Source organism: Mytilus trossulus, chromosome 8 (genome assembly GCF_036588685.1).
Source record: "Mytilus trossulus isolate FHL-02 chromosome 8, PNRI_Mtr1.1.1.hap1, whole genome shotgun sequence".
Taxonomy (NCBI): Eukaryota; Metazoa; Mollusca; class Bivalvia; order Mytilida; family Mytilidae; genus Mytilus; species Mytilus trossulus.
The window spans coordinates 34,773,222-34,800,837 of record NC_086380.1 but is presented as its reverse complement, the minus strand read 5'-3'; the positions used below and the strand labels follow the sequence as shown (position 1 = coordinate 34,800,837).

Below are 27,616 nucleotides of genomic sequence, written 5' to 3'. Positions count from 1 at the left end.
TGAACTCTTGTAATTGGGCTTGGGGGATCTGTATTAATGTTAAATATTGTAGGGCATTTATATATGGTTAAAGAATTTTAGACATCAATTATTATTGCTGATATTTTATGAAAAGAGCTTTTACTTTTAATTATTATATTTTCTCACTTTTAACACTTGTGCCCAGCAAATAACCTGTACAGGGCCCCATTACTGCTTTGCATAACACCTTGTTAGTTTCGTATATACGAGGTATAACTGCATATCAAAGGCAATTCATTACACATCTATTGTTAAAATAATTATAAACTTGGAATTATTGTTTAAAAGTATATTTTAATTAAAAGCATAGCAATGAACATTGTACATATGGGTCATAGAAACAAATCTATTTTTAGAACAGTTTATTTTCGTATCACAGGTAAAGAAAGTCGGAACCAAAATAAACTAAAACAAAATGTCTTTATAATCTTTATTTAAAGAAACAAAATAAAATAACACATATGACACTAAATAAATAATTTTTATTAGAATAAATCAACATTCAGTATGTTGTATGTTGATTACAGACGTTCATCTTTCTCCAGGGATTTCCTGATCTGTTCTATCGATGTTATATTTAACTCTGTCATTTAGCATTTTGAATATAAGCATACTCTGCTTTATTGCATAATTTTGTCTGACAAATAGGCTATGCAAATAACCGGAATCTACTGTATTAGAAAATACGCTTTTGTACTTATATTTATGATTATATAACATTGTGTAGACATCATTAATAATGCTTTGAACTCAGAAATTCTCAGTGCCATTGTCATATTTTACGTAACTATTTTGTAGGAAGTTTTGATGAGGCTATGCAGACAGCTATACTAACTGATAATGTAAAGTTTGTACAGATTATTTTGAACCAAGGAGTTGTAATGAGAGAATATCTTACATTGAATAGATTGTTAGAACTTTATGACTTGGTAATATTTTATTCTGATTACAATAATTTATAGAAAATGTGTCTTAAGAAAAGAACATGCACATGATCATTGAAACAAATATTCTTGGAATACTTTGCTTGGCACGTGCCTTTTTGTTTTTTCAAAATATTTTAAATATGTGATAATTCCCCCAAAAAATAGTTTTTCTTCCTAATTATACAGTAACAACTGAACAGAATTACTTCATTTAATGTCAGCATCTTTAGAATCGATGAAATATAAAATATAAGAATTGCTTATCTGTCAGACAACTACTGTAAATTCAGAAATAAGTGTGAGGAATTTATTAATGCAAATAGAGCCCACGGGTGAGAATCACAATAATAAGAACTCGCATTCTGATATATGATACATAATTATATATATATCTTGATGCAAATTTTCATGAAATCCTAATAATTAATCTGGAATCTTTGTCCATTCTTTAAAAATTGCCAAAGTTAATGTCACAAAAATTTTTGAATTTACAGTACTTCCTCTTTGATGATTCCGCCAACAAATATTGAAAAGTAGATGAATTGCAATAAATTTGTCTAAAACTTTTAGGACAAATATTTACTAAATATTTTTAACCTGAATTAGGATTAGCCTAATTATGAAACTTTGTATATGGTATTTTACAAATAGTTTTCTTTTTAAATGTGTGTAGTAATATAAAGTTATCAAACATTTGAAATTTTATTTTTTTAGGCATTGAAAGAAATAGATATAAAAAATATGCCATTGAAAAAATTAATTACTAAACTTGGCATGGAGGAGCCTAAAGGTATGACTGTGACGAAATTGTCAGCCATCATGGTAACTTTAATGGACAAGTTTGGTTATGACTTATATGAAAAGGATACTGAAGCTAACGAGGATGAGGAAAATGAGTATGAAGCTGGACAATTTAAATATCCATACAAACAACTGCTTATCTGGTCAACACTGCTGCTTAGGTAAGGTTTTATAGATTTATAAAGTAAAATCACAAAAATACTGAACTCTGAGGAAAATTCAAAATGGAAAGTCCCTTATCAAATGGCAAAATCATAAGCTCAAACACATCAAACGAATGGATAACAATAGACCACTTTCGAGTTCATCCGTCACTGGCAAAAACTCGTCAATTATGCACGCCTTTATGACGTCATTTACCAGATAGAGGGGCTCGCCTGTATCCCTGCACTATTTACGTTCATCAAGCGTCTTAGTGATCGTCTTTGTGCAGGATAAACTAGAAATAATGGTTGCTCTGTAGGTACTTACTGACAATTCCCTAATGACAGCAGTGTTGATTGTCAATTTTGAGAAATCAATTTGCCGAATAATTCGTATAATATAGAATTATAGTTTTCCAACCACTCGCTCAACATTGGAAGGGAAGTGACGACGCCCCTAAACGCACAAATGACGGTGATAAAGGCGCGTATAATTGACGAGTTTTTTCCAGTGACGGATGACCTCGAAAGTGGTCTATTGGTTCAGGCATCAAAAAAGAAATTATTAATATCTAAACAAACTAAAAGGTTTAAAGGCAAAATCAAGTACAAAGTTGAAAAGCATTAAGGACCAAAAATTTCAAAATGGGTTTGCCAATACAGTCTGGTAATCTAGTCAAAGGGGTAGAAAATCCTAAGTTAAAGTATTGTCATTTTATTTTAACTTAAAATTTGAATTTTACTATCTGAATAACATACAGGTTGAATATACCTTTGAATCAGCATTTTTTATTCATCTTTCAATTGTTTTCATTGGAAAGATGGAAACATTGAATCATGCAACTGTGCTGTTCAAATTGTTCAACCTTAAAGAATCCCTAGACATTTGTTATTAAATGATAATCATGCAACAAAAAATATATCTCAAAGAGTGATGTCTTTTCCCACTAATAAAAAAATGCATAGGCTGATTATAACCATACTCATGTCAGAATGAGTAGAGTTTCTTTTAGGGTTTTATGGTGTTTTTTTTTGCATTGAATGACAAAGATATTTCATAGGTTTTGTATTATTTTCAGACAGCAGATGGCCAATTTTGCATTAAAGATGGGAGGTGAACCAGTGACTAGTACAGTAGCAGCTTCCAGAATACATTTCTCCTTAGCCAAATATATACACAGAAATGAGTTGTCTGTCAAAAATAAAGTCTTAGCTTATAAAGAGTAAGTAGTAGAAATTACATTTTCTACTTGACATAGACAATAGGTCAATGTCAGTAAGGGTAGAGTGGGGTGCTCATTTTCGCCGGGGACACAATTTCTCCGTTTTAGGATTTTGAGGTGTAAAAACTTCAAAGGATGGCTGAAATGGAAGAAATGTACTGGTAAATTATATTTTTATAACAAATATGATATTTTTTTAAACTGAAACAAAATTGCGGCTCCTACCGAAAATGAATAAAAAACGGACAACGATTTTCGGACAATTTCCTGAATAAAAAATATGATTTCAAAGAAGTATTTCTAAGTAAATATTTGACTGAATGCCCTAATTTTGAATTCTTTACACCTTTGAAAAGTCTGTTATTCATCTATAATGCAATTGATTTGATAAAAATTGTTAAAAGCTGCGGTTATTTGGTTTTAAATAGATGTGTAAAAACGGCGAATATGTGTCCCCCATTGACAAAATATCCGTAAATTTCAAGCACCCTTTAATCTAACTTTTAACATGATTTTTTTCAAACAAACACATTTTCAAGCTTAAGAATATTTTGCATTTGAAGTTATCTTCATATAGAAATATCAGTATACTTCAAAAACATTTAGACCTGACCATAAACTGTAGAAAACATTGAAAGATGTGGCGAAAAATGGGCACCCCACTCTATATTTAATCCAAACAAATTATTAACATTTTTATACTCTGCCTACCTTTTTCTATTTTTATAGTTATTTGTCGGGTTCAAGTGTTACTGTGAATTTAGAAATTTATAACTACGTAATTGTCATTTTAGACAAAAATGCAATTTTAATTTTTGCGATATTGAGAAAAATTCTGTTTAATTCATATAAAAATTCTCAAAATGCAAGTTTAGATTATTGCAATTCAAATTCAGGTTTTGAGCTCGAGTGATGTCTTTCTTTTCGTCAATTATTTCCTTGTCCCCATAAGATTTGCTTTTCTCTATCTCACTTTTGCAGACATGTTAACAATTCTCATCTTTTTATTTTCTTACAGAGAGTTTGATGAATTAGCATCAGACGTACTAGACGAATGTCATTCTAGAGATCCTATTAAAGCCATGATGATTGCTGAGAGGAGATCACCTACATGGAGTAATATGACAAGTATGCAGATGGCAGCCTCTGCTGATAATCAGGTAACATAAATAACTATGGCATTAGCAAGTACAACCTTAGATAATCATGTAGTCAAAGTTCTATACTGATGGGGTGCATTAAAATAAACAGGGACAAGCTGAAGGACGCCTCCAGGTACGGGAATTTCTCGCTGCATTGAAGACCTGTTGGTGACCTTCTGCTGTTGTCTGCTCTATAGTCGGGTTGTTGTCTCTTTGACACATTCCCCATTTCCATTCTCAATTTTATTACATTCATTTAATAATTCTATTTTTGTACATAACCAAACTACTCAACACAGATTGAGTTTCGACTTAACATCTTTCATATATGGGGTTTTATATTGATTCCCTTTTAATGGGAATGTAGAATGTGACAAATTTTCTATTGTTAACAAATTATTATTGCAAACTGGATCCCAATGATCTTAAGAATGTTTAATTTTTCTCACATATATGCATCCAAAACATGTTCTTACAATGTACGTTTTGTTGATTTCCAGTTCAAAAACCTATTAGATGTATAAATTATTTCTAAAATTATTTAAATGCATACAAAAGCAAAAAAGAGTCGACAGAGACCAAAGAGACTTTCAAACTGAAACAAACTGGCAATGCCATGGCAAAACAAAAAGAAAAAGACCTGGGGTTGAAGGCATAAAACTTTGCTCAGTGCTTGGAGCACAAAAATCATGCTCGAAAAATGAAATCCAGCATTTTGATTGGTTGCTCATTTAGTACAAGTACAAAAACTGACTCGAAAGTTTTATGACCGCAAGGCCTGGAGACAAACAAGAGAGTACACAAAATAACAAAATAGAAAAATATAGACTGAGCAACACAAACCCCACCAAAAACCAGGGGTGATGTGATCTCAAGTGCTCAGGAAAGGTGAGCAGATTCTGCTCCACATGTGACACCTGTTATGTTGCTCAAGTTAAAATTGAGAAAGGAAATGGTGAATGTGTCAAAGCGACAACAACCCGACCACAGAGCAGACAACAGCCGAAGTCCACCAATAGGTCTTCAATGTAGCGAGAATTCCTGCACCCTTAGTTGTCCTTCAGCTGGCCCCTAAAAAATATGTATACTAGTACAGTGATAATGAACGTCATACTAAACTCTGAATTATACACAAGAAACTAAAATTAAAAATCATACAAGACTAACAAAGGCCAGAGGCTCCTGACTTGGGACAGGCGCAAAATAGTACAAACTAGTCAATGAGACTAATTTGGGAGGTCATGAGAACATAGCAAATGACTTCATAAAGATTTATCAATGACCAGTGCTATAGAATTTACCCAATCTGGACCAAATTCAGACAATCAACAAATTAGAGTTTATATAAAAAGATTATGTTACAGCTATCATTATACTTATAAGCATGTTAAGTTAAACATTATTAATTTTGTACTGTTATGTTACTGTGTCAAAGCCATTGACTCCACATGACATTTATTCTAAGGTTGAAAAGTTTTATTTAGACAATTTACATTATTTCTTTTCAAATTTTTTTATTCTTTTTTTGCAGACTTTTTTGGCATCAGTTGTTTGCCAGAACTCTATCAGTTCAACATGGAAGAGGGGAATAGGGTCATCCTGGCAAAAGGTAATTCTGAACATTTTTTTAAATCGACGTTAAAAATTTTTTATGAATCCTCAATGCAATCTATCAAAAAACATGATACATTACATTATATACAGAAAATGTATAATAATTTCTGTGCTCTATTGCTACTATCCACATGAAATTTGTCACCAATCCTCGGCAACTGGCAAAAATTTGTAATCTTATAAATGTGATAGCAGAAATTTGATGAAGGAAAATCACTTTTTTTTAATGCAAAACAGCCTTATTTCGTCCCATTTTTTTGCATTAATACAAACGAGGCTTGCTGTAAGATGTTAGACAAGACTCAAAGTTGAAGTCTGTACTTTAACCTATAATATTAACTTTTACAAATTGTGACTTTGATGGAGAGTTGTCTCATTGGCTTTCATACCACATCTTTTTATATCTATGGCAATAATTTCTGAATAAACACTATTTAAATGTAAAGGGCAACTTATGATTAATGCGCTAATTTAACTACAGTGCAAAAAAAATATCTATTGAAATTACAGAAGAAACAAACCCAGTAAATACCAAAATTTTTACTGTATCTTTCTATGTTAAAGTATTTTTTTTTAGGTTTTTAATGTGATCATTTATCAATTATACAGGTATTTCTGGTGAGTTTGTTCCCCTTCCTGGCAGCAACACCACTTCTTGATATAGACAAACTTGGAGACAACAAGATGTCGCCTACCTATAAATTCCTGACGTTTCTTACTTCACCAATAGCAAAGTTTACTTACCACTCCGTAAGTTTATGTAATTACATGAAATAAAACCAGTACTTTTTTTATTATTCAAACGCAATATTTATCAAATCTCAATTCATAGGTTTAATTTACTACTTAACATTTATTGCAAGTGTCAAAAATAGCGGATATTTATTATAATATTAGCACTACATATAAGAATTTTGAGAAACATCCTTTTATTTATTTCCAGGCATAATGTTATATACAGGTACCACCTCAAATGTTCATTTGATTTTAAAAAAAATTTATGCCTTTTTGATGTGTTTTGTTATTTGATTTTGCCATATGATTATGGACTTTCCAAATTGATTTTTCTCTAGGTTCAGTATTTTTGTGATTTTACTTTTTAATTGGTATTTCAGATAAAGTATGTGCAGTTATTGATTAACTTAGAAGTTTTTGTAAATGTTTTTCAGTTGATGTATTTAAAGTTTCTGGTGGTATTTACTTTTTTTTATCAAATGGTTTTCAGTTTATGTTATTTTAATGTTATCTATTCTATTAATAATTATTTTGTATTTGTGTTTCAGTTTATATATTTTGATGTTGGAGATGTTATTAACATATTTTTGGTATTTGTTTTTAGCTCACCTGACCTGAAAGGTCAAGTGAGCTTTTCTCATCACTTGGCGTTCGTTGTCCCTCGTCCTGCGTCCGTCGTCCGTAAACTTTTACAAAAATCTTCTTCTCTGAAACTACATGGCCAAATTTAACCAAACTTGGCCACAATTATCATTGTGGTATATAGTTTAAAAAATGTGTCCGATGACCTCGCCTTCCAAACAAAATGCCTGACATGGCTAAAATTAGAACATAGTGGTAAAATGCAGTTTTTGATTTATATCTTTGAAACTAAGACATTTAGGGCAAATCTCTCAAGATTTTAATGTCCATCAGAATAAGATCTATTCCCTCACAAATTTTTAGATGAATCGGACAACTTGTTGTTGGGTTGCTGCCCTAAAATTGATAATTTTAAGGAAATTTTGCAGTTTTTGGTTATTATCTTGTATACTATTATAGAAAGAGATAAACTGTAAACATCAATAATGTTCAGCAAAGTAAGATGTACCAATAAGTCAACATGATCAAAATTGTAAGAGGACCCCTTAAGGAGTTATTGCCCTTTATAGTCAATATTGAACAACTTTTCGTCATTTTTGTAACTTGTACAAAAATCTTCTTATCTAAAACTATTGGCCAAATTTAACCAAACTTGGCCTAAATCATTACTAGGGTATCTATTTAAAAAAAAAGTGTCAAATGACCCCACCTACCAACCAAGATGATTAACATCAGTAAATACAGTAACAGGTGAGCGACACAGGCTCTTGAGAGCCTCTAGTTTATGTTAAGTTCCCATGTTTGATATGTAATTATGTAATTATTTTTATGTAATGTTGTATGAGTTGTTATTTGCATATTTTATATTTGTTTTTCAGTTGATGTATTTGGTATTTCTGGTGCTATTTACATATTTTGTACTAGTGGAGTTTCGGACAGCTTATGTTACCCCTATAGAAGTTGTGTGTATTATATGGATATTTACATTCATAATAGACAATGTATATACTGTAAGTAGCTTCAAATAAAAACTGTTGACTTCAAAAATATCTTAATGAACTGTAAAACAAGAAATACTCTGGTTAAGGTGGTACCCAACACTTTCACTAAAATTAATTTGGCTCATTTAATTTTCATAAAATTTTGTCATAGAATTTACTTTGACCCTTGAACAAAAAATATAAAAATTCAAAAATTTTGAACCAACCGTTTTGTCAGAAAAATTACACTGGTTATATAGCAGTTTGACAAACACTAATTTTGATCATTGAGAAGCTTAATATTCCTTTTACAACACAATGAAATTAAAACGTTTAGCTGACTTCACATAGTTATCTCCCTGTAGTGTTAGGTACCACCTAAACTATCTGACAAAAAGTTGACAGGGTAAAAGGTCTGATAATTGACACACTAGAGGACAGATAACAGATACATGTAGATTTATATAAAATGTGAAAAACAGAGGGTTTCAACTTGTAACTTGTGTCGTTTTGGGAAGACTTCATGTAACCATCATTGTTTTTTATAGATAAAGTCAATTGTAATTTTAAAACATTTTTTATACATAATTGAAAAAAATACCTATATAGTCCAATTACTCATATGTCCTTCCCGTTAATAACCAAACAAGTATATATTCATATGGTCCAACCATACACAGATGGTCATCAACATACATGTATAGTCCAAATACTCCTATGGTTAGGAACATATATATATAGTAGAAAATTTTGTTTGTGAATTTTCCAATTAAAAACAAATTTTCTTCAGCCATCCACATTTAAAGGAAATTATTACATGGATTGCAATGAATTATACCAAACAACAAGCTATAAAGGGCCAAACAATTACTAGAGTAAAACTACTCTTGAAAACGGGAAAACACCAATGGTCTAATCTATATAAAAAAACGAGAGACACGTATAAATTACAAAAACAAACGACAACTACTGTACATCAGATTCCGGACTTAGGACAGGTGCAAACATTTGCAGTAGGAATGGCCCATATTTATGTAATATGGTCACTAGCACATCATGAAACCAATAGTGCCATGTTAGCATGTAAAAATAGTAAATATTCTATACATAGCATTTATTAACATTTAGAGATTTTTTGTTTGTTTCAGTGTCTGGCATTTCCATCCCCCACACTTAAGGGTACCATCAGAGACTGGTTTGGACTGTTAAAGTTTCTAGACATTGGGAACTGTGTGTTAGCTGTAATAGCATTTGTCATGCATTTTGAAGGAAGTAAAGCTATGGAAGCCAAGTCTATATTTTGTATCAATGCTGTTGTATTTTACATAAGAGTTTTGGAAGTTTATACTGTGAATAGCAGATTAGGACCTAAAATGGTGATGATTAAAAAAATGGTATGTTACATTTTATAAGGATATGCAGATGCAGATCAAGGGTCTTAGAAAGGGGGCGTGTTTCTCAAAAATTGGATAAACAAAACAGTTTTATACTAAATTTTTATATACATGAGAAAACATGAGATTTTTATGGTGATTAAAACACCCTTTAATCTCTTTGGATCCACCACAGATTTGAATAAAAGGAGATATGGGGTAAACCTCATTAGGACAGCAACCCAATGGCAAAAATAACCAACAGACATCTAGAGGTCATCAAACAGTTTATATTGTTCTCACCTAATAAGAATCTCTGTATATGATCCTTCATTTAAAAGTTATTGTGATGTTAAAAAAAAATATAAGTATGATAAGACTTAAACGAAATGCAAAAAAAGATCTATAATACTAAAATAACAAGGTTCAATTTGTCAGCCGTCATCTGGTAAAAATGACAAATCAAAGAATCCAACTTTATGTATAAATGATATAGGACAATGGTGTAGATTAAAAATTACACCACTCCAGACCCTTTTGTTTTCCACATAATTAATATTGCGAATAATTAACAAGTTCCGGGTTTTTATGATTGTGAATAGTATAAAAATGAGAATGGAAATGGGGAATGTGTCAAAGAGACAACAACCCGACATGACTGGGTGAGTAATCCAATAATTAGAACGTACATTCTGTTAACCAATACATGTATCAGTATGCAGATTTTCCGTAAATCATAGTAATTAGTCGTACATAATTTTTATTTGTTAAAAAATCACAATTATAAATGCATACAATCAATGCTGAATTTACAATAATTACAAGCATGTTGTGACTAACAAAATTGTGAAATTAGAATACTACCAACTATGTTAACTAGTAAACCAATCAAATATGTTACAAACCAAATCATAAAAATAAATAATAAGTAAGCATGCTATGATTAAAGTATCCATTATTTTGTTGACGGAGAAATTGGTAGTAATTATACATAATTTAAAAGTAGTATGCTAAGTTTTACCCATAAAGTTTCTCCCCTTTTTATTTCTGCATCTTTAACGTCTTTGTAAAGCGGAAACTGGTCAATTTATTTTATGAAACTTGTACACAATGCGTAAAACTAAAATTTAAAAAGTAGAAGAAACATTATATGCACTCATCTAACATAAGCAAGCTTGTGTTTGGAGAGGGAATGGAGGGGGGGGGGGCATTCATTACCTCGGGCACATTCTTGTTTGATTTGAATTATATTTTTCAAATTATGTAAAATTTTAATAGTAACTTTAATGTTTTCCCTTGCCATAGCATTAAGTTTTACACTTATTTTTCAGATGTTGGAATTAGTGATGTTTATTTTAGTGTTGTCTATATTCTTAGTATCTTATGGGGTAGTTAGTCAAGGATTGATGCATCTTCAGAGACAATCTGATTGGAAGATCCTTAGAGATGTTATATACTTCCCATACTGGCAGTTTTACGGAGAGCTGTTCTTAGAAGAAATAGATGGTACGTTATAATACAATTTTTGAGTAGATTCATAATGTACAAAAACATGTTTCTTGAACATATATTGAAGGTGTTATTTTCATATTTCTTGAGCTGTGAGAAAAATATTTCTCATCTTTTATAGTGAAATGTTTGTTCTTACACTTAGCAAATGAGTTATTGAAATTTAATTATGACGTTGAATATTCTTTATTTTTTCTGAATTTTCAATTGAGATGCCTGCGAAAAGGCGACCTTGCCTGATGTTGTCACTTGTAAAGAACACAACTTTCTGTTTTGTAGACGACGAACAATGTAGGGCACTACTTAATACTACTGGTGGCGTTTCTGATGTGTCTTTCTGTAGAACATATCACTGGCTGGTACCTGTATTCTTAGCAGCTTATTTGATGATTGGAAATGTACTGTTGCTTAATTTACTGATAGCCATTTTCAGGTAAAACTCAATTTAGTGATTTTTGGGTACATGTTTGTATTATTATTTTGTATGGACAGTTTTAGCTAAGACTGGTTGAAAAGGGAACGGTGCCCTCCTTTTATCTGATTTCAAAGCCCTTTTTCTTATATATTGAAGACATGTGCTCTTTATATTAGCTCACTAGTACTTAAACCTTTAAAAAAAAATCCTAAAAAAGGTCCAAATACACATGATCTGGAACATACAACATAGTTTTCTTATATCGTTCAAAGCATCCTTTCCACCACCTATGAGTGATTCCATACACTTAAATGTGGCTTTTTGTGGCAATTTACATTGTGGTAAGGGCTTTTCCATTATCATTTATGTGGGAGGGTAGGAATGGATTTAAAAAATATATCTATAACCAAGAACCATTTCTAGATAATTTTGGATAATGGTAATAAACGCATACAGAAATAGACCAATGACCCACATTCAATATTTAAACTTCCCTTCCTACCCTCCAACATACATTTTAATGGAATATAGTCCTAATTTATTTCAGGAGATGGAAATAAAGTTATTTTACTTTTTGAAACTGTTCAGTCCTGTTTTTCCTGAAATAGAAGATAGGTCTGGAATTTATTTGTATCAGATAGACTTGATAGAGTCTTACAATTTCATACAATTTACATTTCATGATCAGTAATACTGTGGATTTATTAAAAGTAGAATACTAATATTATTTTCTTTAAAAAAAATTCTAAAGGTGAACCATGCCTTGAAATTAAATGTACAGATCTTTTATAGACATGTAGGCAGACTTTGGTTAAATTATATATGAAATTGAATATTCATGACAAAATTTGGTACGCATGAAATCAACAGAATCACCATTCACCAGTATACCTTCTTATAGAATTTAGAAGAACCATATTATCAAGTTTTGAAATTTTACACTTTATTACCTTTCAGTAATGTTTTCCAAGAAGTTGAGGTTAATTCAAACCGAATTTGGAAGTATCAGATGTATATGTTGGTGATGGAGTTTGATACAAAAGCTTCCCTGGTACCACCACTCAGTATTTTTATACATATCTATCTTGTTGTTAAATGGGTCTTCAGACATACCTGCTGCAGGAAAGCTAAAGGTATTTATATAGTATATAGTTGATAATGGACTGCCCTTACAGAAAAGTAAAATATTAAGTTCAGATATTATATTGTATAACCTTGTGCGGTACTTCACCTGAGGGCACTTTTTCAGGGGAAAAAATGTATTGGAAGGTTAGACAGAAATGATATTTTTTCTGTGGGTTAAAAGCGTGAAAATCAATTACAAATCTGTTACAAATGAAAAAAATGAAAATTATAGGTGGTTAGATACAAACAAGTGTTGCCTTATCTGGATTTGGGAATGTATAAAACAATAAAACACAATCTTTAATCAGAATATATATAAAACACATTGCTGAAATTAAAACTAACAAATAACATACTTTCATTTTCATTTGAAGCAGATTTGTATAGTTTTCCATCCTTTTAACTTTATATAAAATAGCTTGTGGTGTCCAACCCTTGAAAAAGCATTTTAAAAGTATGAGTGACAGAAGATAAAAGTTTGGCTACGATGTGTATCATAGTAACTACAATAAATGCAATAAGCTGAAAAATTAAAACACATACACGAGGAAATGAAAACAAAACATGATCAATATTGTTAGAATTAAAAATTGTTGCTTTCTTCTATTTAATTTTAATTTAAAGTGTTCAAAAGCTAGTACGTATACAGGTCTGACATTTTGTTTTCAATTTTCAGAGGGTAAGCTGATTTCTGGTAATATAAGATATAATAACATGTGTTGACTACTTAATTCATAATCTTAATTTTACATATTAAAGCTTTAACGTTTTGATATGCGAGTGTTAGTGAAAATGATTTAATCAATATCCCCTCTGCCTGCATCACCTTGTTAGTTCGTCATTAAATTTGCCTATCATGGCTCTGTGACATCAAATTTGTTGACCTGACCTTAATAAGTTTAAACACTTTGCCCTGGACTTATAAACTACATCATAATGTTATAGTCCACAGTGATACAATATAAAAAAGAAGATGTGGTATGATTGCCAATGAGACAACTATCCACAAGACCAAAATGACACAGACATTAATAACTATAGGTCACTGTTTGGCCTTCAACAATGAGCAAAGACAATACCCCATAGTCAGCTATAAAAGGCCCCGCTATGACAGTGTTAAAACAATTCAAACGAGAAAACAAACGGCCTTATTTATAAAAAAAAAGAATGAAAAAACAAATATGTTTCACATAAACAAACAACAACCACTGAATTACAGGCTCCTGAATAAGACCTCTTCCAAAACCAAACAAAACAAATAGAGTTTCTGAGTGTTTTGTTGTCTTTTGTATTCCCTTCTTACAGATTTTTGTTAGTAATTGTGTATTTTTTACAATGGTATCACTGACTTTGACATAGTAACAATTATATTAGTTCTCTCTCATTCTGCCTTGCTCAGTCACTGTAATTCTTGTATCACTGCTTTGTGCAAATAAAATAGAACTTGTCAGCTGAGCTTCAATGTGAGAGCAGAATTTATAAGGAATCCTTAAGGGAAAACAAGCATAAACAGAATGTCTAAATAAAAAGACCACAATTACAACGATAAACAGAATTTATTGAGTTTGTCTGCTTATACACCAATCCTAAGAAGATTTTTATGAATGAGTTACATAGGTTCACCTAAGTAAGGTCTATGAGCATTAATGGTGTCATCCAAAATTTTTTTCTTGTTGTGAGGTTATAACATCAGCATTGTCCCATAGTAAATTTACTGGAAAGTTCCTTAAGTCAAAAGTTGTCTATACTGGTTGATAACAATGCTAGACAAATTGTGATTCTTTGATGATATTTAATGGTATTAGTGAGCATAAACATTCTCTCCTTTTCACTTATTTTTGGAAGAACATGATTATGTATTTTAGACTAGAAATACTAGATAACTTTTTGCTGATTAATATTAAAGTCATAAGGAAAGAGTAACCGGTGAAAAATAATGTTCTTTCAATTCTTGAACCAATGCATACAAACATCATAAACTAAGTCTTCTGTGCACGAATTTATATTTTTTTTGTAAATTTCGTATACTCGTCAATTTTTTTTTCCATCGGTCGTTGTGAAAACATGGCAGGTAATTAAAGTTCGTGTTTTGAAGTCAAAGTTTAAAGATTGTCACCTGTTGGAGAATTGCTTCCCGGAAGGAAGCAATGAAAATAAAGTAAACTTCTTCTAAATATTAATAAATTAAAGAATTTTCTTCAGAAAAAAGTATATATACATAAGTTTTACATAGGCGGATCCAGGGGGGGCCCAGGCCCCCCTTTCATGGGAAAAATTTAGTTGATTATACAGGGAACCATTGAAGCATGACTGAAGCGGGCCCCCTCTTAGGTCAGTCAGAGGGGGCCCCCCCCTTAGGAAAAGTTCTGGATCCGCCACTGTTTTATAATGAAAACTATTCATTGAGTTGTAAAAAAACATATGCATGATTTTTTTGATTTGAGGTTTCTTATGACTTTAATATGGAACTGCCTAAAATTTAAAGTAACTAACACAGTTTGGAAATGTTGAGTGCTCTTTGATTTTAATTTATTTTTCAAGAATCAATATTACAATTTGTGATTTAATATCTAAAAAAAGGTTATAAATTTTAAAATTGAGAACGAAAATGGGGAATGGGTCAAATCAGTTTTAAATTGAATTATTGTCTGTTGAAATATTCAATAAAGATTTTTATTCAAACACCTATCTTTAGTGTGTCATTAGATATCATTTGTAGCATATGTCTGATCAATTATAATCATCAGAAAAAATCTGTTCATAATACTGTAAATTCAATTATTATGAGTTTTTTTATTATTGCGAATAATGAAACTGGTAGCTAGAGAATCGCAATAATAAGACATCACATTCTGATATTTTCACAATTGTACTCTAAGGATAATAATGGTCCATTTTGGTTGCATTTAGCCTAGAAGTTTATAAGGAGAAGATTGTTGTGTTAAAAAGCAGACGACAACAGACACCAAGTGATGAGAGTAGCTCATTATCATAGTCTAACCATAAGAAGACAGTCATTTAAGTGTTTACATTTACCCATTTTATTTTCAGGTCGCCAATATGGTTCTCGCCATTTAGAATATTTACAGCTGTTTGAGAAAGAACAATTATCTAACTACTTAAGGAAAAAGAAAGCAGACGCTAAAAGTTCTACAGATATTAGTATCCTTAGTATGCAGAAAAGGTATGGATTAATCTTCCTGTTGTGTTTGGTTGATTATATAAAGAAAACTTTGCTTTCTATACTGATGCTATCTAAAAAAAAAATATTCAACAATGACCAACCTGCATGCTGTATTATAAAGTAAACTCTCAAAGTATAGTGAATGACAAATTTTAAACAATTCAAATGAGAAAAAAAACCATGGCCTGATTTAAGTAAGAAACAACACACTCAGCAAAATCCATTTTTAACAATTTACCTTAGAACTCCATTCTCTCTTGAAGAAAAAAAAAAGAAGACAAACTCACTCACAGAATACTGTAGATTCAGAAATTATTGCATGTGTTTATTATTGGGATTTTGTCATATCCAACTAAAATGCAAATTTAATTTTTGTGTAAAGGAGAAAAATGTGTTCGGTTTATTCAACAACAAAAATAATAAAATGTGAGGTTAAATTATTGCGATTATAACCCTATTGCATTTTTCGCAATAATTAAAAATCATAATAATTGCAGAATTTACAGTGATCCATGACATTATTTACATATGGTCAAATTGATATCAATAAGTCAAAAATATATAAAGGTGGTCCATAATTCATATCTGTAAAATGTAAAATATGAAAGAGGTGACTTTGAATTTAATCTATAAGAAATAAGAAAGATTTTGAGACTAAATTATTAAATACAATTTTCAAAAAATTACTAAATTAAGGCGAAATATAAAGTTAACTATTTGGTAATTTGGCTGGTTTCAAAGCTATTTAGATGATGTGAGTTAAAAGAAAGATAGCAGATACGAAAGGAAGTGTCAAACTCAGAAGTCAAACTGATAATGCTATGACAAGAAGGAAAAAAATGACCAATAGACAAACAACAGTACACAGCATCAAAAACTGAAGACTGAGCAACACAAACACAAACAAGTGTGTCTCAGGTGCTCAGGATGGGTTAGCAGATCCTGCTGCACGTAAGCCACCTGTCATGTAAGTGCAAATCAGGTGGTAAGTATAATTGGGTAGCTCTCATTCGGGAAAAAGATGTTTTATGTGTTAAAACTATGTGGTATTAAATTTTATTGACTTTATTTTTACAGAATTGATGAGTTGTACAAGATGATAAAAGAGGACTTTTTAGATGATGATCCCGCTGCAACAGTAGACAGAGAAAATTCCAAGGCAGGATTTGAAACTTTATACAGACCAAAGACAGTAGGGGAGGCTACTCTTCACAGACAGTTATCCAAAACTGGATCTATAAAGGAAAATTTGGTAATAATTTGTATATACATGTTTTGTCATTAGTTTCTGTGGGTTCATTTATTTGTGATCCACCTGTTTCTAAAAAGATACATGAAAATTGGTGCTCAACCAATAATAATGAGTGCACTGTAATCTGCTGTTTAGCTTAGTATTACATCAAATTGAGAATGAAAATATGGGCCTTCTTTTACTTTAGGGGTCCCAACCCTTATAGAGCTGTGCTATCCTTAACCCAAAACCTATGCCTAACCCATACCTAACCCTTACACTAATTTTAACCCTAAAACCTAACCCTAACATAGAACATTCCCTAACCTAAACATATACTGAACGACTTTAGAAACGCAACACTCATTTTGTTGATTTTTTTAACCAAATCTTGTTTGATTCTCTTATAACTTCTGTTCATGCTTATCATACTTCTTTCTCCTTACGAAAAATCAAAATCTGACTTACCTGTGGTTATTGAACATACTGAATTATTGAAGTCGCACGAATTTCTTAAAACGAAATTTTGGACCCATGAAAGATTGTTTCAGTTATTTTTGCTTTGTGAAACAGTTCTTTCAATCTTTTGCCTCACTTAATTTAGTTTTAAATTTACATCTCCATTTTGCCAAGACTGAGAAATAAAAAACTGAATTAACCCTTAAGAATACTGCAAACATGAAAACATTAACGTGCTGCAACCATACTTTGGGACTTCAGAAACTTGTCTTACTGTTCTTCCAACAACGACACAAGTAGACCAGATTTGTTTCTGGCCATCAATGAACAGATCAAGGTGTAGTGACAACAAAACGTCAACATAATTTGAATACGCAATGTCATTTGCAAGACATGTTTACGGCAGCAACGTCAACTGCTAATCAAATTGCCAAGTGCCATTGAGTACAGATTCATGCCATAAATGTTTCCCATCAACTGAATTGACAAAGAATCGCCTAAAGGAAAACCTGTAAAGTCCTCAAGTTCCAACCGCATTATTGCCCAAACCAATTAATGGGTTGAACAAATGCAAAATCAGAAGTTGTAAAACAGAACCTAAAACATGTCAGACAGAATTTGTTGAACTTTCTGACAATCATTTTGGTGTTTGTAACAGGCAGTCATCACTTTTGACGGTGACACATTCATTCAAAAATAACATAAAAATAATCTAGTGTTGCGTTTCTAAAGTCTAAAGTCGTTCAGTATAGATATGAATGCACCCTACCTGTAAAGTATAAGGACCCTTAAAGTAAAAGAAGGCCGAAATGGAGAATATGTCAAAGAGACAACAACCCATACCAATGAGCAGAAAACAGCTGCAGGCCACCAATTGGTAATCAACACAGCAAAAAAAATCCTCACCCATAGGCGTGCTTTATCTGGCCCATAAACAAAAATGTGTACTAGTTTAGTGATAATAGATATCATACTTAACCCCCAAAATATATAAATGAATTGGAATTAAAAATCATACAAGACTAACACAGCCCATAGGCTCCTGACTTGGGACAGGCTCCAAAATATGGCAGGTTTAAAATGTTTGATCTCAACCAACCCCTATACCTCATGCCAAAATTGAAAAAACAAACACACAGCAATTCACACAGTAGGTCTGAGTACACAGTTATCGTCCTTTGATTTTCGTTGTCCACGAATATAATCCTTAGTGTGGACAGTGTGATACTTGTCAATTTTTGTTATACCCCTTCCAAATTTATTTCTCCATGTGTTATGCCTCATATAGCAAGTTGGGGGGTGAAATGACACTGTTAAAAAATTTGGGTTATAAATATTAATGTAAAGTAGTGATAAGGTCCAGCTGAAAAAGGTCAAAAATTAGCACTTCAGAAGCTGTCAAAAGATTTCATGACCCCCTTAACATAAAATTGTCTATATTTTGAGTTAGAGCTGATGAAGTTTTCTATAATTTTGATATAATTTGTCCCAAAAGTAGTACAACAGACTGTAAAAATATTATTGAGAAAGCGTAGGTGGGATTTTTTTAATTTTCATTTATTGTCTAAAAGAAATGCACTACGAAATAACTGTGTACTCGGACCAGTAAACTTAGTTTAAAAGAAGTCCGAGTCAGATTTCAGAATAGGTAACAAAAGAAACTAAACAAAATGACAGTGATGCATAAATTAACAAAGGACTTTAGCAGTAGCAGTTACTGACCTGCCAGCACCAGACCTCAATTGAACTGATTTTCATGTACGAGTGTTTTTTCCACATATGTTACATGTATTATGACACTATCTGTAGCAGTATCATAAATACCACATGATTTGAACCCATCCAAATACACTTTTTAGCTCACCTGGCCCGAAGGGCCAAGTGAGCTTTTCTCATCACTTGGCGTCCGGCGTCGGCGTCGTCGTCCGTCGTCGTTAACTTTTAGAAAAATCTTCTCCTCTGAAACTACTGGGCCAAATGAAACCACACTTGGCCACAATCATCATTGGGGTATCTAGTTTAAAAAATGTGTGGCGTGACCCGCCAAACAAAACAAGATGGCCGCCATGGCTAAAAATAGAATATAGGGGTAAAATGCAGTTTTTGGCTTATAACTCAAAAACCAAAGCATTTAGAGCAAATCTGACATGGGGTAAAATTGTTTATCAGGTCAAGATCTATCTGCCCTGAAATTTTCAGATGAATCAGACAACCAGTTGTTGGGTTGCTGCCCCTGAATTGGTAATTTTAGGGAAATTTTGCTGTTTTTGGTTATTATGTTGAATATTATTATAGATAGAGAGAAACTGTAAACAGCAATAATGTTCAGCAAAGTAAGATTTACAAATAAGTCATCAGGACCAAAATGGTCAGTTGACCCCTTTAGAAGTTATTGCCCTTTAAAGTCAATTTTTAACCATTTATCGTAAATTTTATATATCTTTTACAAAAATCTTCTCATCTGAAACTGTTGGGCCAACTTTATCCAAACTTGGCCACAATCATCTTTGGGGTATCTAGTTTAAAAAATGTGTGGTGTGACCCGCCAAACCAACCAAGATGGCCGCCATGGCTAAAAATAGAACATAGGGGTAAAACGCAGTTTTTAGCTTATAACTCAAAAACCAAAGCATTTAGAGCAAATCTGACATGGGGTTAAATTGTTCATTAGGTCAAGTCCTATCTGCCCTGAAATTTTCAGATGAATCAGAGAACCGGTTGTTGGGTTGCTGTCCCTGAATTGGTAATTTTAAGAAAATTTTTTTGTTTTTGGTTATTATCTTGAATATTATTATAGATAGAGTTAATCTGTAAACAGCAAAAATGTTCAGCATAGTAAGATTTACAAATAAGTCAACATGACCAAAATGGTCAATTGACCCCCTAAGGAGTTATTTTCCTTTACAGTCAATTTTTAACAATTTTCATAAAACTTGTAGATTTTTACTACCGGTTGCATTTTCCACAGAAACTACTGGACCAAGTTTATTATAGATAGTGATAATTGTAAGCAGCAAGAATGTTCAGTAAAGTAAGATGTACAAACATATCACCATCACCAAAAACATAATTTTGTCATGAATCCATCTGCTTCCTATGTTTAATATTCACATAGACCAAGGTGAGGGACACAGGCTCTTTAGAGCCTCTAGTTTTTAGTACCGGTATATTAATGAAATGAGGGGCCTTTTTGGCTGAGTGGTCTAAATAGTTACTACTGTAAACTTTAGCCAGTCAACACTGAGGTTGTGATTTCCAACCATGCTCATGTGGGTGCACTCGACTCCAATCATTATTGACTAAACTTGTCAGTTTTCCCATTAAAGGTCAGGGGTTTTCTCCACCAATAAAAACAGACAGCCCAAAAGCAGTGCTTAAAAGTGGCCTTAAAAACAAAAAATCAGAAATATAATTTAAATGTAGAAACCCTTGATTAAAATGTCAATATTTTTTTATTCAGCCAACAGAAAAAGAGGAAGAAGGCAAAAAAGAAAGAAAACACAAGAAGAAGAAAAAGAAGAAGGCGAAAGATGATGAAGAAAAGTTGTTAAAGGCTAAAGATGAGGAAGACATGTTGTTTAAGGCTAGAGAAATTGAGGACAAATTGTTTAAGGCTAAAGATGACGGAGACAAATTACTTAACATAGACAAAGACATACAGAAACCAGAAGCTGAGAAAAAAGTGGCTGATTTTTGGGAAGAAAACCAATCGGAAGAAGAGTATTCTATGGCTCCGTCCTTGTTACCTATTGCTCCAAGACGCAAATCACCAACAAAAAATTGGACAATGGATTCTGATAGTGATGACGAGAAGCCATCAAGATCGCTTCGTATGAACATCCAACATGACTCAGATGATAATTCTGATTTGAACAATTTTAATAAAGTCAAAAAGAAAAGAAGGAGTAGAAGTCGACCACAAGATTCTTTCTCTGAAGAAGATCTGAAATACAGAGGATCAAAAATACGCCAAAAGATAAGAAAGAAAAGGTCGCGTACAAATGACAGTGATTCAAATTAACGGTGCCAAACCTGATTTGCGTAAGTGGCCATAATATGATCATAGTGTTGTTACACTCACTTTCAATCATTTTGTAATGGTTGAGCAACCATTTACAATTAATGTGATATTTTTCATACCTATTTATTCATTTAGATTATTGTTAATTGTTAAAACTTATTTTTTAATTTTACCTTTATTTTTTGGTAATTATATATAAAAAGAACAATGGTATTTGTTCAAGTTTTCATACGCATCAATTTTTGACAAGTTATGAATAAATTAACATTTATTTTTAAAGACATGGGCATTAGCCTTAGAAATATTTATATCCAATTGACTGATGTGTGAGTGAATGAATGTATAAATGAATGAAATGAGGATTAGTGTATTATGTAGTTGTAGTTTTTCAAACACAATTTAAGATAAAATTATACATATTTTGTTATAATTAGTATAGGACTCCACAAATATAGTAATATGATGTAGCTTTTTTTTAGAATTGGTAAACAATTTTAGATTATCATATGGCTAGGAAGATAAAAGTTTTAATTTGTTTATCAAAAATTAGGGTATTAAAGAAAATTGGCATTTTTCCCTCATTAAATTATTCTTACCATTACCCCTATAAGTTTTTGTTATGTTAGTTTATCATGAAGTTTTGATCACTTAGTTCACATATCAATTCATTATGATAATAGATTTTCAATTGAATACCGAAATCATATTCCCATAGGAAATTCCTAGAGGGGCATGGTTTACTCTAGACACATATTCATATAAAAGTTGGTACTTATTCTTCAGTTACTTAACTTTGCGTCAACTTATCTATTGGAATTGAAGTAATTTTATAATCAGGAAATATGATAGTTGCTTATTTAATAGGCCATTTCATGGTTATTGCAACACTATTGAATAGGGGACAGTTTTTGATGATGAGGTGAAAATACTTCAAAAAAGATGTGAAACATCATTGAAACAGGACAGTTTTTTTACTATTTTGAATTCCTTTTCCTTATAAAGAACCTGCCCTATTCAATATTGGATCAATAACCGTGATTTGGTCTATTGAAACACGCACAATATACATTAGGACAAGCATTACTTTGTAGTGCAAGAAACCAAAATAACCTAGGCTACTTATTATAAAAATTGTATATAATTTTGTAAACTTGAGTCAAACGAATTATGAATTACATTCATTCTGAAGAAGTCACATTTTTATATTGTTGGAGGTCAGATGTTGACCTCTGAGGTTGTTATCTCATTTGCATTTATCACATATCACTTTCATTGTTTTAATATGCATTTATTGTTTTATCTTTGTTTATAAATCTATTTCCATCATGTTTTTTCTTTAATTTATTTTATTAATCCTTTTCACTTGAAAAGGTCTGTTTAAGCAGTGAAGCTGGTATACTGATATAAAGTGTTAATAATTGAACAAAGCTCTGATTTGTATTTTGTAGACTTGGCAATCTCAGGAATATTCTGTTTTGTATGCCTGATTGTGCCAAAGTGATTGATTCACACTTGAAAATTTTATATTGTCTTTCCATGGTTTTTTTATACTTTCATGTGTTTATTGCCTTTACATGTTTTTTATTGAGTATGTTTTCCTGTAAAAACATATAAAAAGGTGTATGATTTCGTCCTTCAGATTTTATTTTTTTATATGATCCATATTTTTTAAAACATTCATATTTATTGATTTATATGATTTTTGTATTAGGAGGGTATGATTTTATTTGTATAGATGATATTCCTCTCTTATCTGTAATACGATTTAAATTACTGAATCTTACATCCATCCAATTATTTCTATGAGATACACATTATGTGATACATTTAGTGATCAAATCCTATTTTTCATTCCATTTCTTAATGACAGAATCAACTCTTTTTCAACATGTATATATATACATTTGATCATTTGTGATAGCATTTATTTTTTTAGTTATTCAAATTGCAAATGTTAAGTGTTTTAGCGATTAAAAGATGACAGACACAGTAGATACTTTTTAATCATTCTTTGACATGACCACACTTTCATTGTATTATTTTATTTATGTATACTTGTTTTGAAAAAAGAAGTTTAGCTGAAAAAAATCAAATAATGAATAGAGTTCGAAAATTGTGTCATCAGGGTTCTTTAAGTTTACTGTGGATTCATTTATTTTTGTGGAGGATATTTGATTTTGTGACCTTCCCAGTGTACAAGCCTTTAGAAAATTTTAAGTTTGTGTATTTCCTAAAACCATTGAAAAATGGTATCCCTCAATTTGGCCTCAAATGATATTGAATCCTTAGATTTATATATGAAAAAAATAACCCTTTAAAGTCCATATCAGACATATTCTATCTAGAACCATGTGTTAGAGTACTCAGTCAGCTGCATACTGCATCATTTTGCATGGAGTATATATGAGGCATTTTTTTACTCAACTAAAAAGTTTTACATTTTATACATACGCACAACTGTTGTTTGTTTTTTTAAACTTTATTTTTACATATGACATTCCATAATTTTATTGTGATAACTCTGGTTGTGATTTTTGTTATTTTGACATTTACTTATTATCTTTCATATCAACTTTTTGATTAAATTGTTGTATAAAGAATTTATTTTGTAATTCATACATTGCTCAGTTTTGTTTAACACATGATCCGTCCAATAATAAAATGTAGTAAATAATTTGAGTCTGTCAATCATTTCTGCATGAGAATTGAAGCCACTTCGGTCCATGTTTTTTGTCATGTTTGCCAGAGTGTCACAGAATTTGATACATAACCTTCAACAATTCAATACACCAAATAAATTTCACCTATTGGTTATAGTACTTGAACAACAGACCAAACCACAAAAACTTAGCATTGACCATCTAACCATAAGAATAAGGAATTTGAGAAACAAACTTATTATAAAATTAAACCTTGATCTCTGATCTATGAAATGAGGTTGAGGTCAGGTGAACCCTGTCTGACTGACATGTAGATGTAGCAAGGAACCTGTATTTATCTTATATTATAAAAAGTGAGAAATTCACATGACAATATTTTTTATGCCCAACCTACGATAGTAGAGGGGCATTATGTTTTCTGGTCTGTGCATCTATTTGTTTGTCTGTCCATCCGTCCATCCTTCCGTCTGTTCGTCCCGCTTCAGGTTAAATTTATTGGTCAAGGTAGTTTTTGATAAAGTTGAAGTCCAATCAACTTGAAACTCAGTACACATGTGCCCATATGATCTTCCTCATTTTAGTGCCAAATTAGTGTTTTGACCCCAATTTCATGGTTCACTGAACATAAAAAATAATAGTGCAAATTTCAGGTTTAAGTTTTTGGTCAAGGTACGGTAGTTTTTGATGAAGTTGAAGTCCAATCAACTTGAAACTTAGAACACATGTTCTCTATGATTTGATCTTTCTAATTTAAATGCTAAATTAGAGTTTTACCCCAAACACGGTCGACTTAACATAGAAAATGATAGTGTGAGTTGGGCATCCATGTACTATGGACACATTCTTGTTTTTCAAACATTGATTGCTGGTGTTTTAATGCCACTTTTTGGCTATTTAGTGGCAGCCAGTTTTTATTAGTGAAAATGAAGTCAGGGACATATAACAGAGGGAAACTTTGTAACATAAGGTATCTGTATACAAAGTATGAAGCATCCATGTCTTCTATCTTCTTAAATGTAAAGCTTTAAACAAATAGTTTATGCTGCAGCCACCAGACAGTAATACATGTACTTGAACCTATGTCTGGTATACTGTGACTTTCATCGCTGGCAGGACAATAATGAACGGTAATATAATTGGACCAAAAATGTCCATTTACACATTATTTCTGGACAAAATGAAATGTCATGCTTAAAGCCTTAGAGAAACCATGAAACAAAGAGTGCACACACTGAAATGTCTTGCCATACTAAATATTGATATAATGTTGATAGTCCTTAATATAAAGCTTTGTTATAATTGTCACATAAACTTAACATTAACCAAGAAAACTAAACATTGACCAATGAACCATGAAAATAAGGTCAAGGGAAGATGAACCATGCCAGGCACGCTGTAAAGCCAACAATACTTCAATACAACAATTATAGTTGACCTTTTTGCCTGCTTATAGTTTAAGGAGCACACAAACTTAACACTGAGCAATGAGCTGTGAAAATGAGGCCAAGGTCAAATTAAACCTGCATGTCTGACATATAGATCAAAACATATTTACAAACACCAAATATAGTTGACCTATTGCATACAGCATTAGAAAAAAAGACCAAAACACAAAAATTAACTTTGACTACTGAACCATGAAAATGAGGTCAAGGTCAAATGACACCTACCAGTTGGACATGTACACCTTACAGTCCTTCCATACACAGAATATACCAGACCTATTGCTTATAGTATGTGAGATATGGACTTAACCATCAAAACTTAACCTTGTTCACTGATCCATGAAATGAGGTCAAGGTGAAGTGCAAATTGTCTGACAGGCATGAGGACCTTGCAAGGTATGCACATACCAAATATAGCAATCCTATTACTTATAATAAGAGAATTTAAAAATTTATTAAAGTCAAGTAGTCATTAAACAATAACTAGAGGCTCTAAAGAGCCTGTGTCGCTCACCTTGGTCTATGTGAAGATTAAACAAAGGAGGCATTTGAATTCATGATAAAATTGTGTTTTGGTGATGGTGATGTGTTTGTACATCTTTCTTTACTGAACATTCTTGCTGCTTACAATTATTTCTATCTATATTGATCTTGGCCTAGTAGTTTCAGTAGAAAATGTTAGTTAAAATTTACAAATTTTATGAAAATTGTTTAAAATTGACTATAAAGGACAATAACTCCTTAGGGACCCAGTTGACCATTTTGGTCATGTTGACTTATTTGTAAATCTTACTTTTGCTGAACATTATTGCTGTTTACAGTTTATCTCTATCTATAATAATATTCAAGATAATAACCAAAAACAGCAAAATTTACTTAAAATTACCAATTCAGGGACAGCAACCCAACAACAGGTTCTCTGATTCATCTAAAAATTTCAGGGCAGATAGATCTTGACCTGATAAACAATTTTACCTCTGTTAGATTTGCTCTAAATGCTTTGGTTTTTGAGTTATAAGCCAAAAGCTGCATTTCACCCCATTGTTCTTTTTTTAGCCATGGTGGCCATCTTGGTTGGTTTGGCGGGTCACGCCACACATTTTTTAAACTAGATACCCCAGAGATGATTGTGGCCAAGTTTTGATTAATTTGGCCCAGTAGTTTTTGAGGAGAAGATTTTTGTAAAAGATATTTAAAATTTATGAAAAATGGTTAAACATTGACTTTAAAGGGCAATAACTCATAAAGGGGTCAAATGACCATTTTGGTCATGTTGACTTATTTGTAAATCTTACTTTGTTGAACATTATTGCTGTTTACAGTTTATCTCTATCTATAATAATATTCAAGATAAAAACCAAAAACAGTAAAAATTACCAATTCAGAGGCAGCAACCCAACAACGGGTTCTCTGATTCATCTGAAAATTTAAGAGCAGATAGATTTTGACCTGATTAACAATTTTACCTCATGTCAGATTGGCTCTAAATGCTTTGGTTTTTGAGTAATAAGCCAAAAACTGCGTTTTACCTCTATTTTCTATTTTTAGCCATGGCGGCCATCTTGGTTGGTTTGGCGGGTCACGCCACACATTTTTTAAACAAGATACCCCAAAGATAATTATGACCAAGTTTGAATTAATTTGGCCCAGCAGTTTCAGAGGAGAAGATTTTTGTAAAAGATATTTAAAATTTACGAAAAATGGTTAAAAATTGTCTTTAAAGGGCAATAACTCCTAAAGGGGTCAACTGACCATTTTGGTAATGAGACTTATTTGTATATCTTACTTTGATGAACATTATTGCTGTTTACAGTTTATCTCTATCTATAATAATACAATTTATTCAAGATAATAACCAAAAACAGCAAAATTTCCCTAAAATTACCAATTCAGGGGCAGCAACCCAACAACGGGTAGTCTGATTCATCTGACAAATTGACAGCAGATAGATCTTGACCTGATAAATAATTTAACCCCATGTCAGATTTGCTCTAAATGCTTTGGTTTTTGAGTTATAAGCCAAAAAC

At 31.7% G+C, this 27,616-nt stretch overlaps 1 protein-coding gene across 1 annotated transcript in view; it reads left to right on the top strand.

Moving 5' to 3' along the window:
• LOC134680889 (transient receptor potential cation channel subfamily M member 3-like) overlaps nucleotides 1–24,009 on the top strand; it is a 39,203-nt gene extending 15,194 nt beyond the window's left edge. Inside the window, exons 13-26 of the mRNA XM_063540169.1 lie at nucleotides 820–950; nucleotides 1,662–1,909; nucleotides 2,971–3,114; nucleotides 4,133–4,274; nucleotides 5,788–5,865; nucleotides 6,480–6,620; nucleotides 8,066–8,197; nucleotides 9,316–9,561; nucleotides 10,872–11,046; nucleotides 11,329–11,482; nucleotides 12,422–12,597; nucleotides 15,641–15,773; nucleotides 16,851–17,025; nucleotides 20,924–24,009. Of these exons, the coding sequence (XP_063396239.1) occupies nucleotides 820–950; nucleotides 1,662–1,909; nucleotides 2,971–3,114; nucleotides 4,133–4,274; nucleotides 5,788–5,865; nucleotides 6,480–6,620; nucleotides 8,066–8,197; nucleotides 9,316–9,561; nucleotides 10,872–11,046; nucleotides 11,329–11,482; nucleotides 12,422–12,597; nucleotides 15,641–15,773; nucleotides 16,851–17,025; nucleotides 20,924–21,484 (2,636 nt within the window). The 3' untranslated portion in view covers nucleotides 21,485–24,009. The remainder of the gene's footprint in view (nucleotides 1–819; nucleotides 951–1,661; nucleotides 1,910–2,970; nucleotides 3,115–4,132; nucleotides 4,275–5,787; nucleotides 5,866–6,479; nucleotides 6,621–8,065; nucleotides 8,198–9,315; nucleotides 9,562–10,871; nucleotides 11,047–11,328; nucleotides 11,483–12,421; nucleotides 12,598–15,640; nucleotides 15,774–16,850; nucleotides 17,026–20,923) is intronic.
• The last annotated feature ends 3,607 nt before the right edge of the window (nucleotides 24,010–27,616 follow it).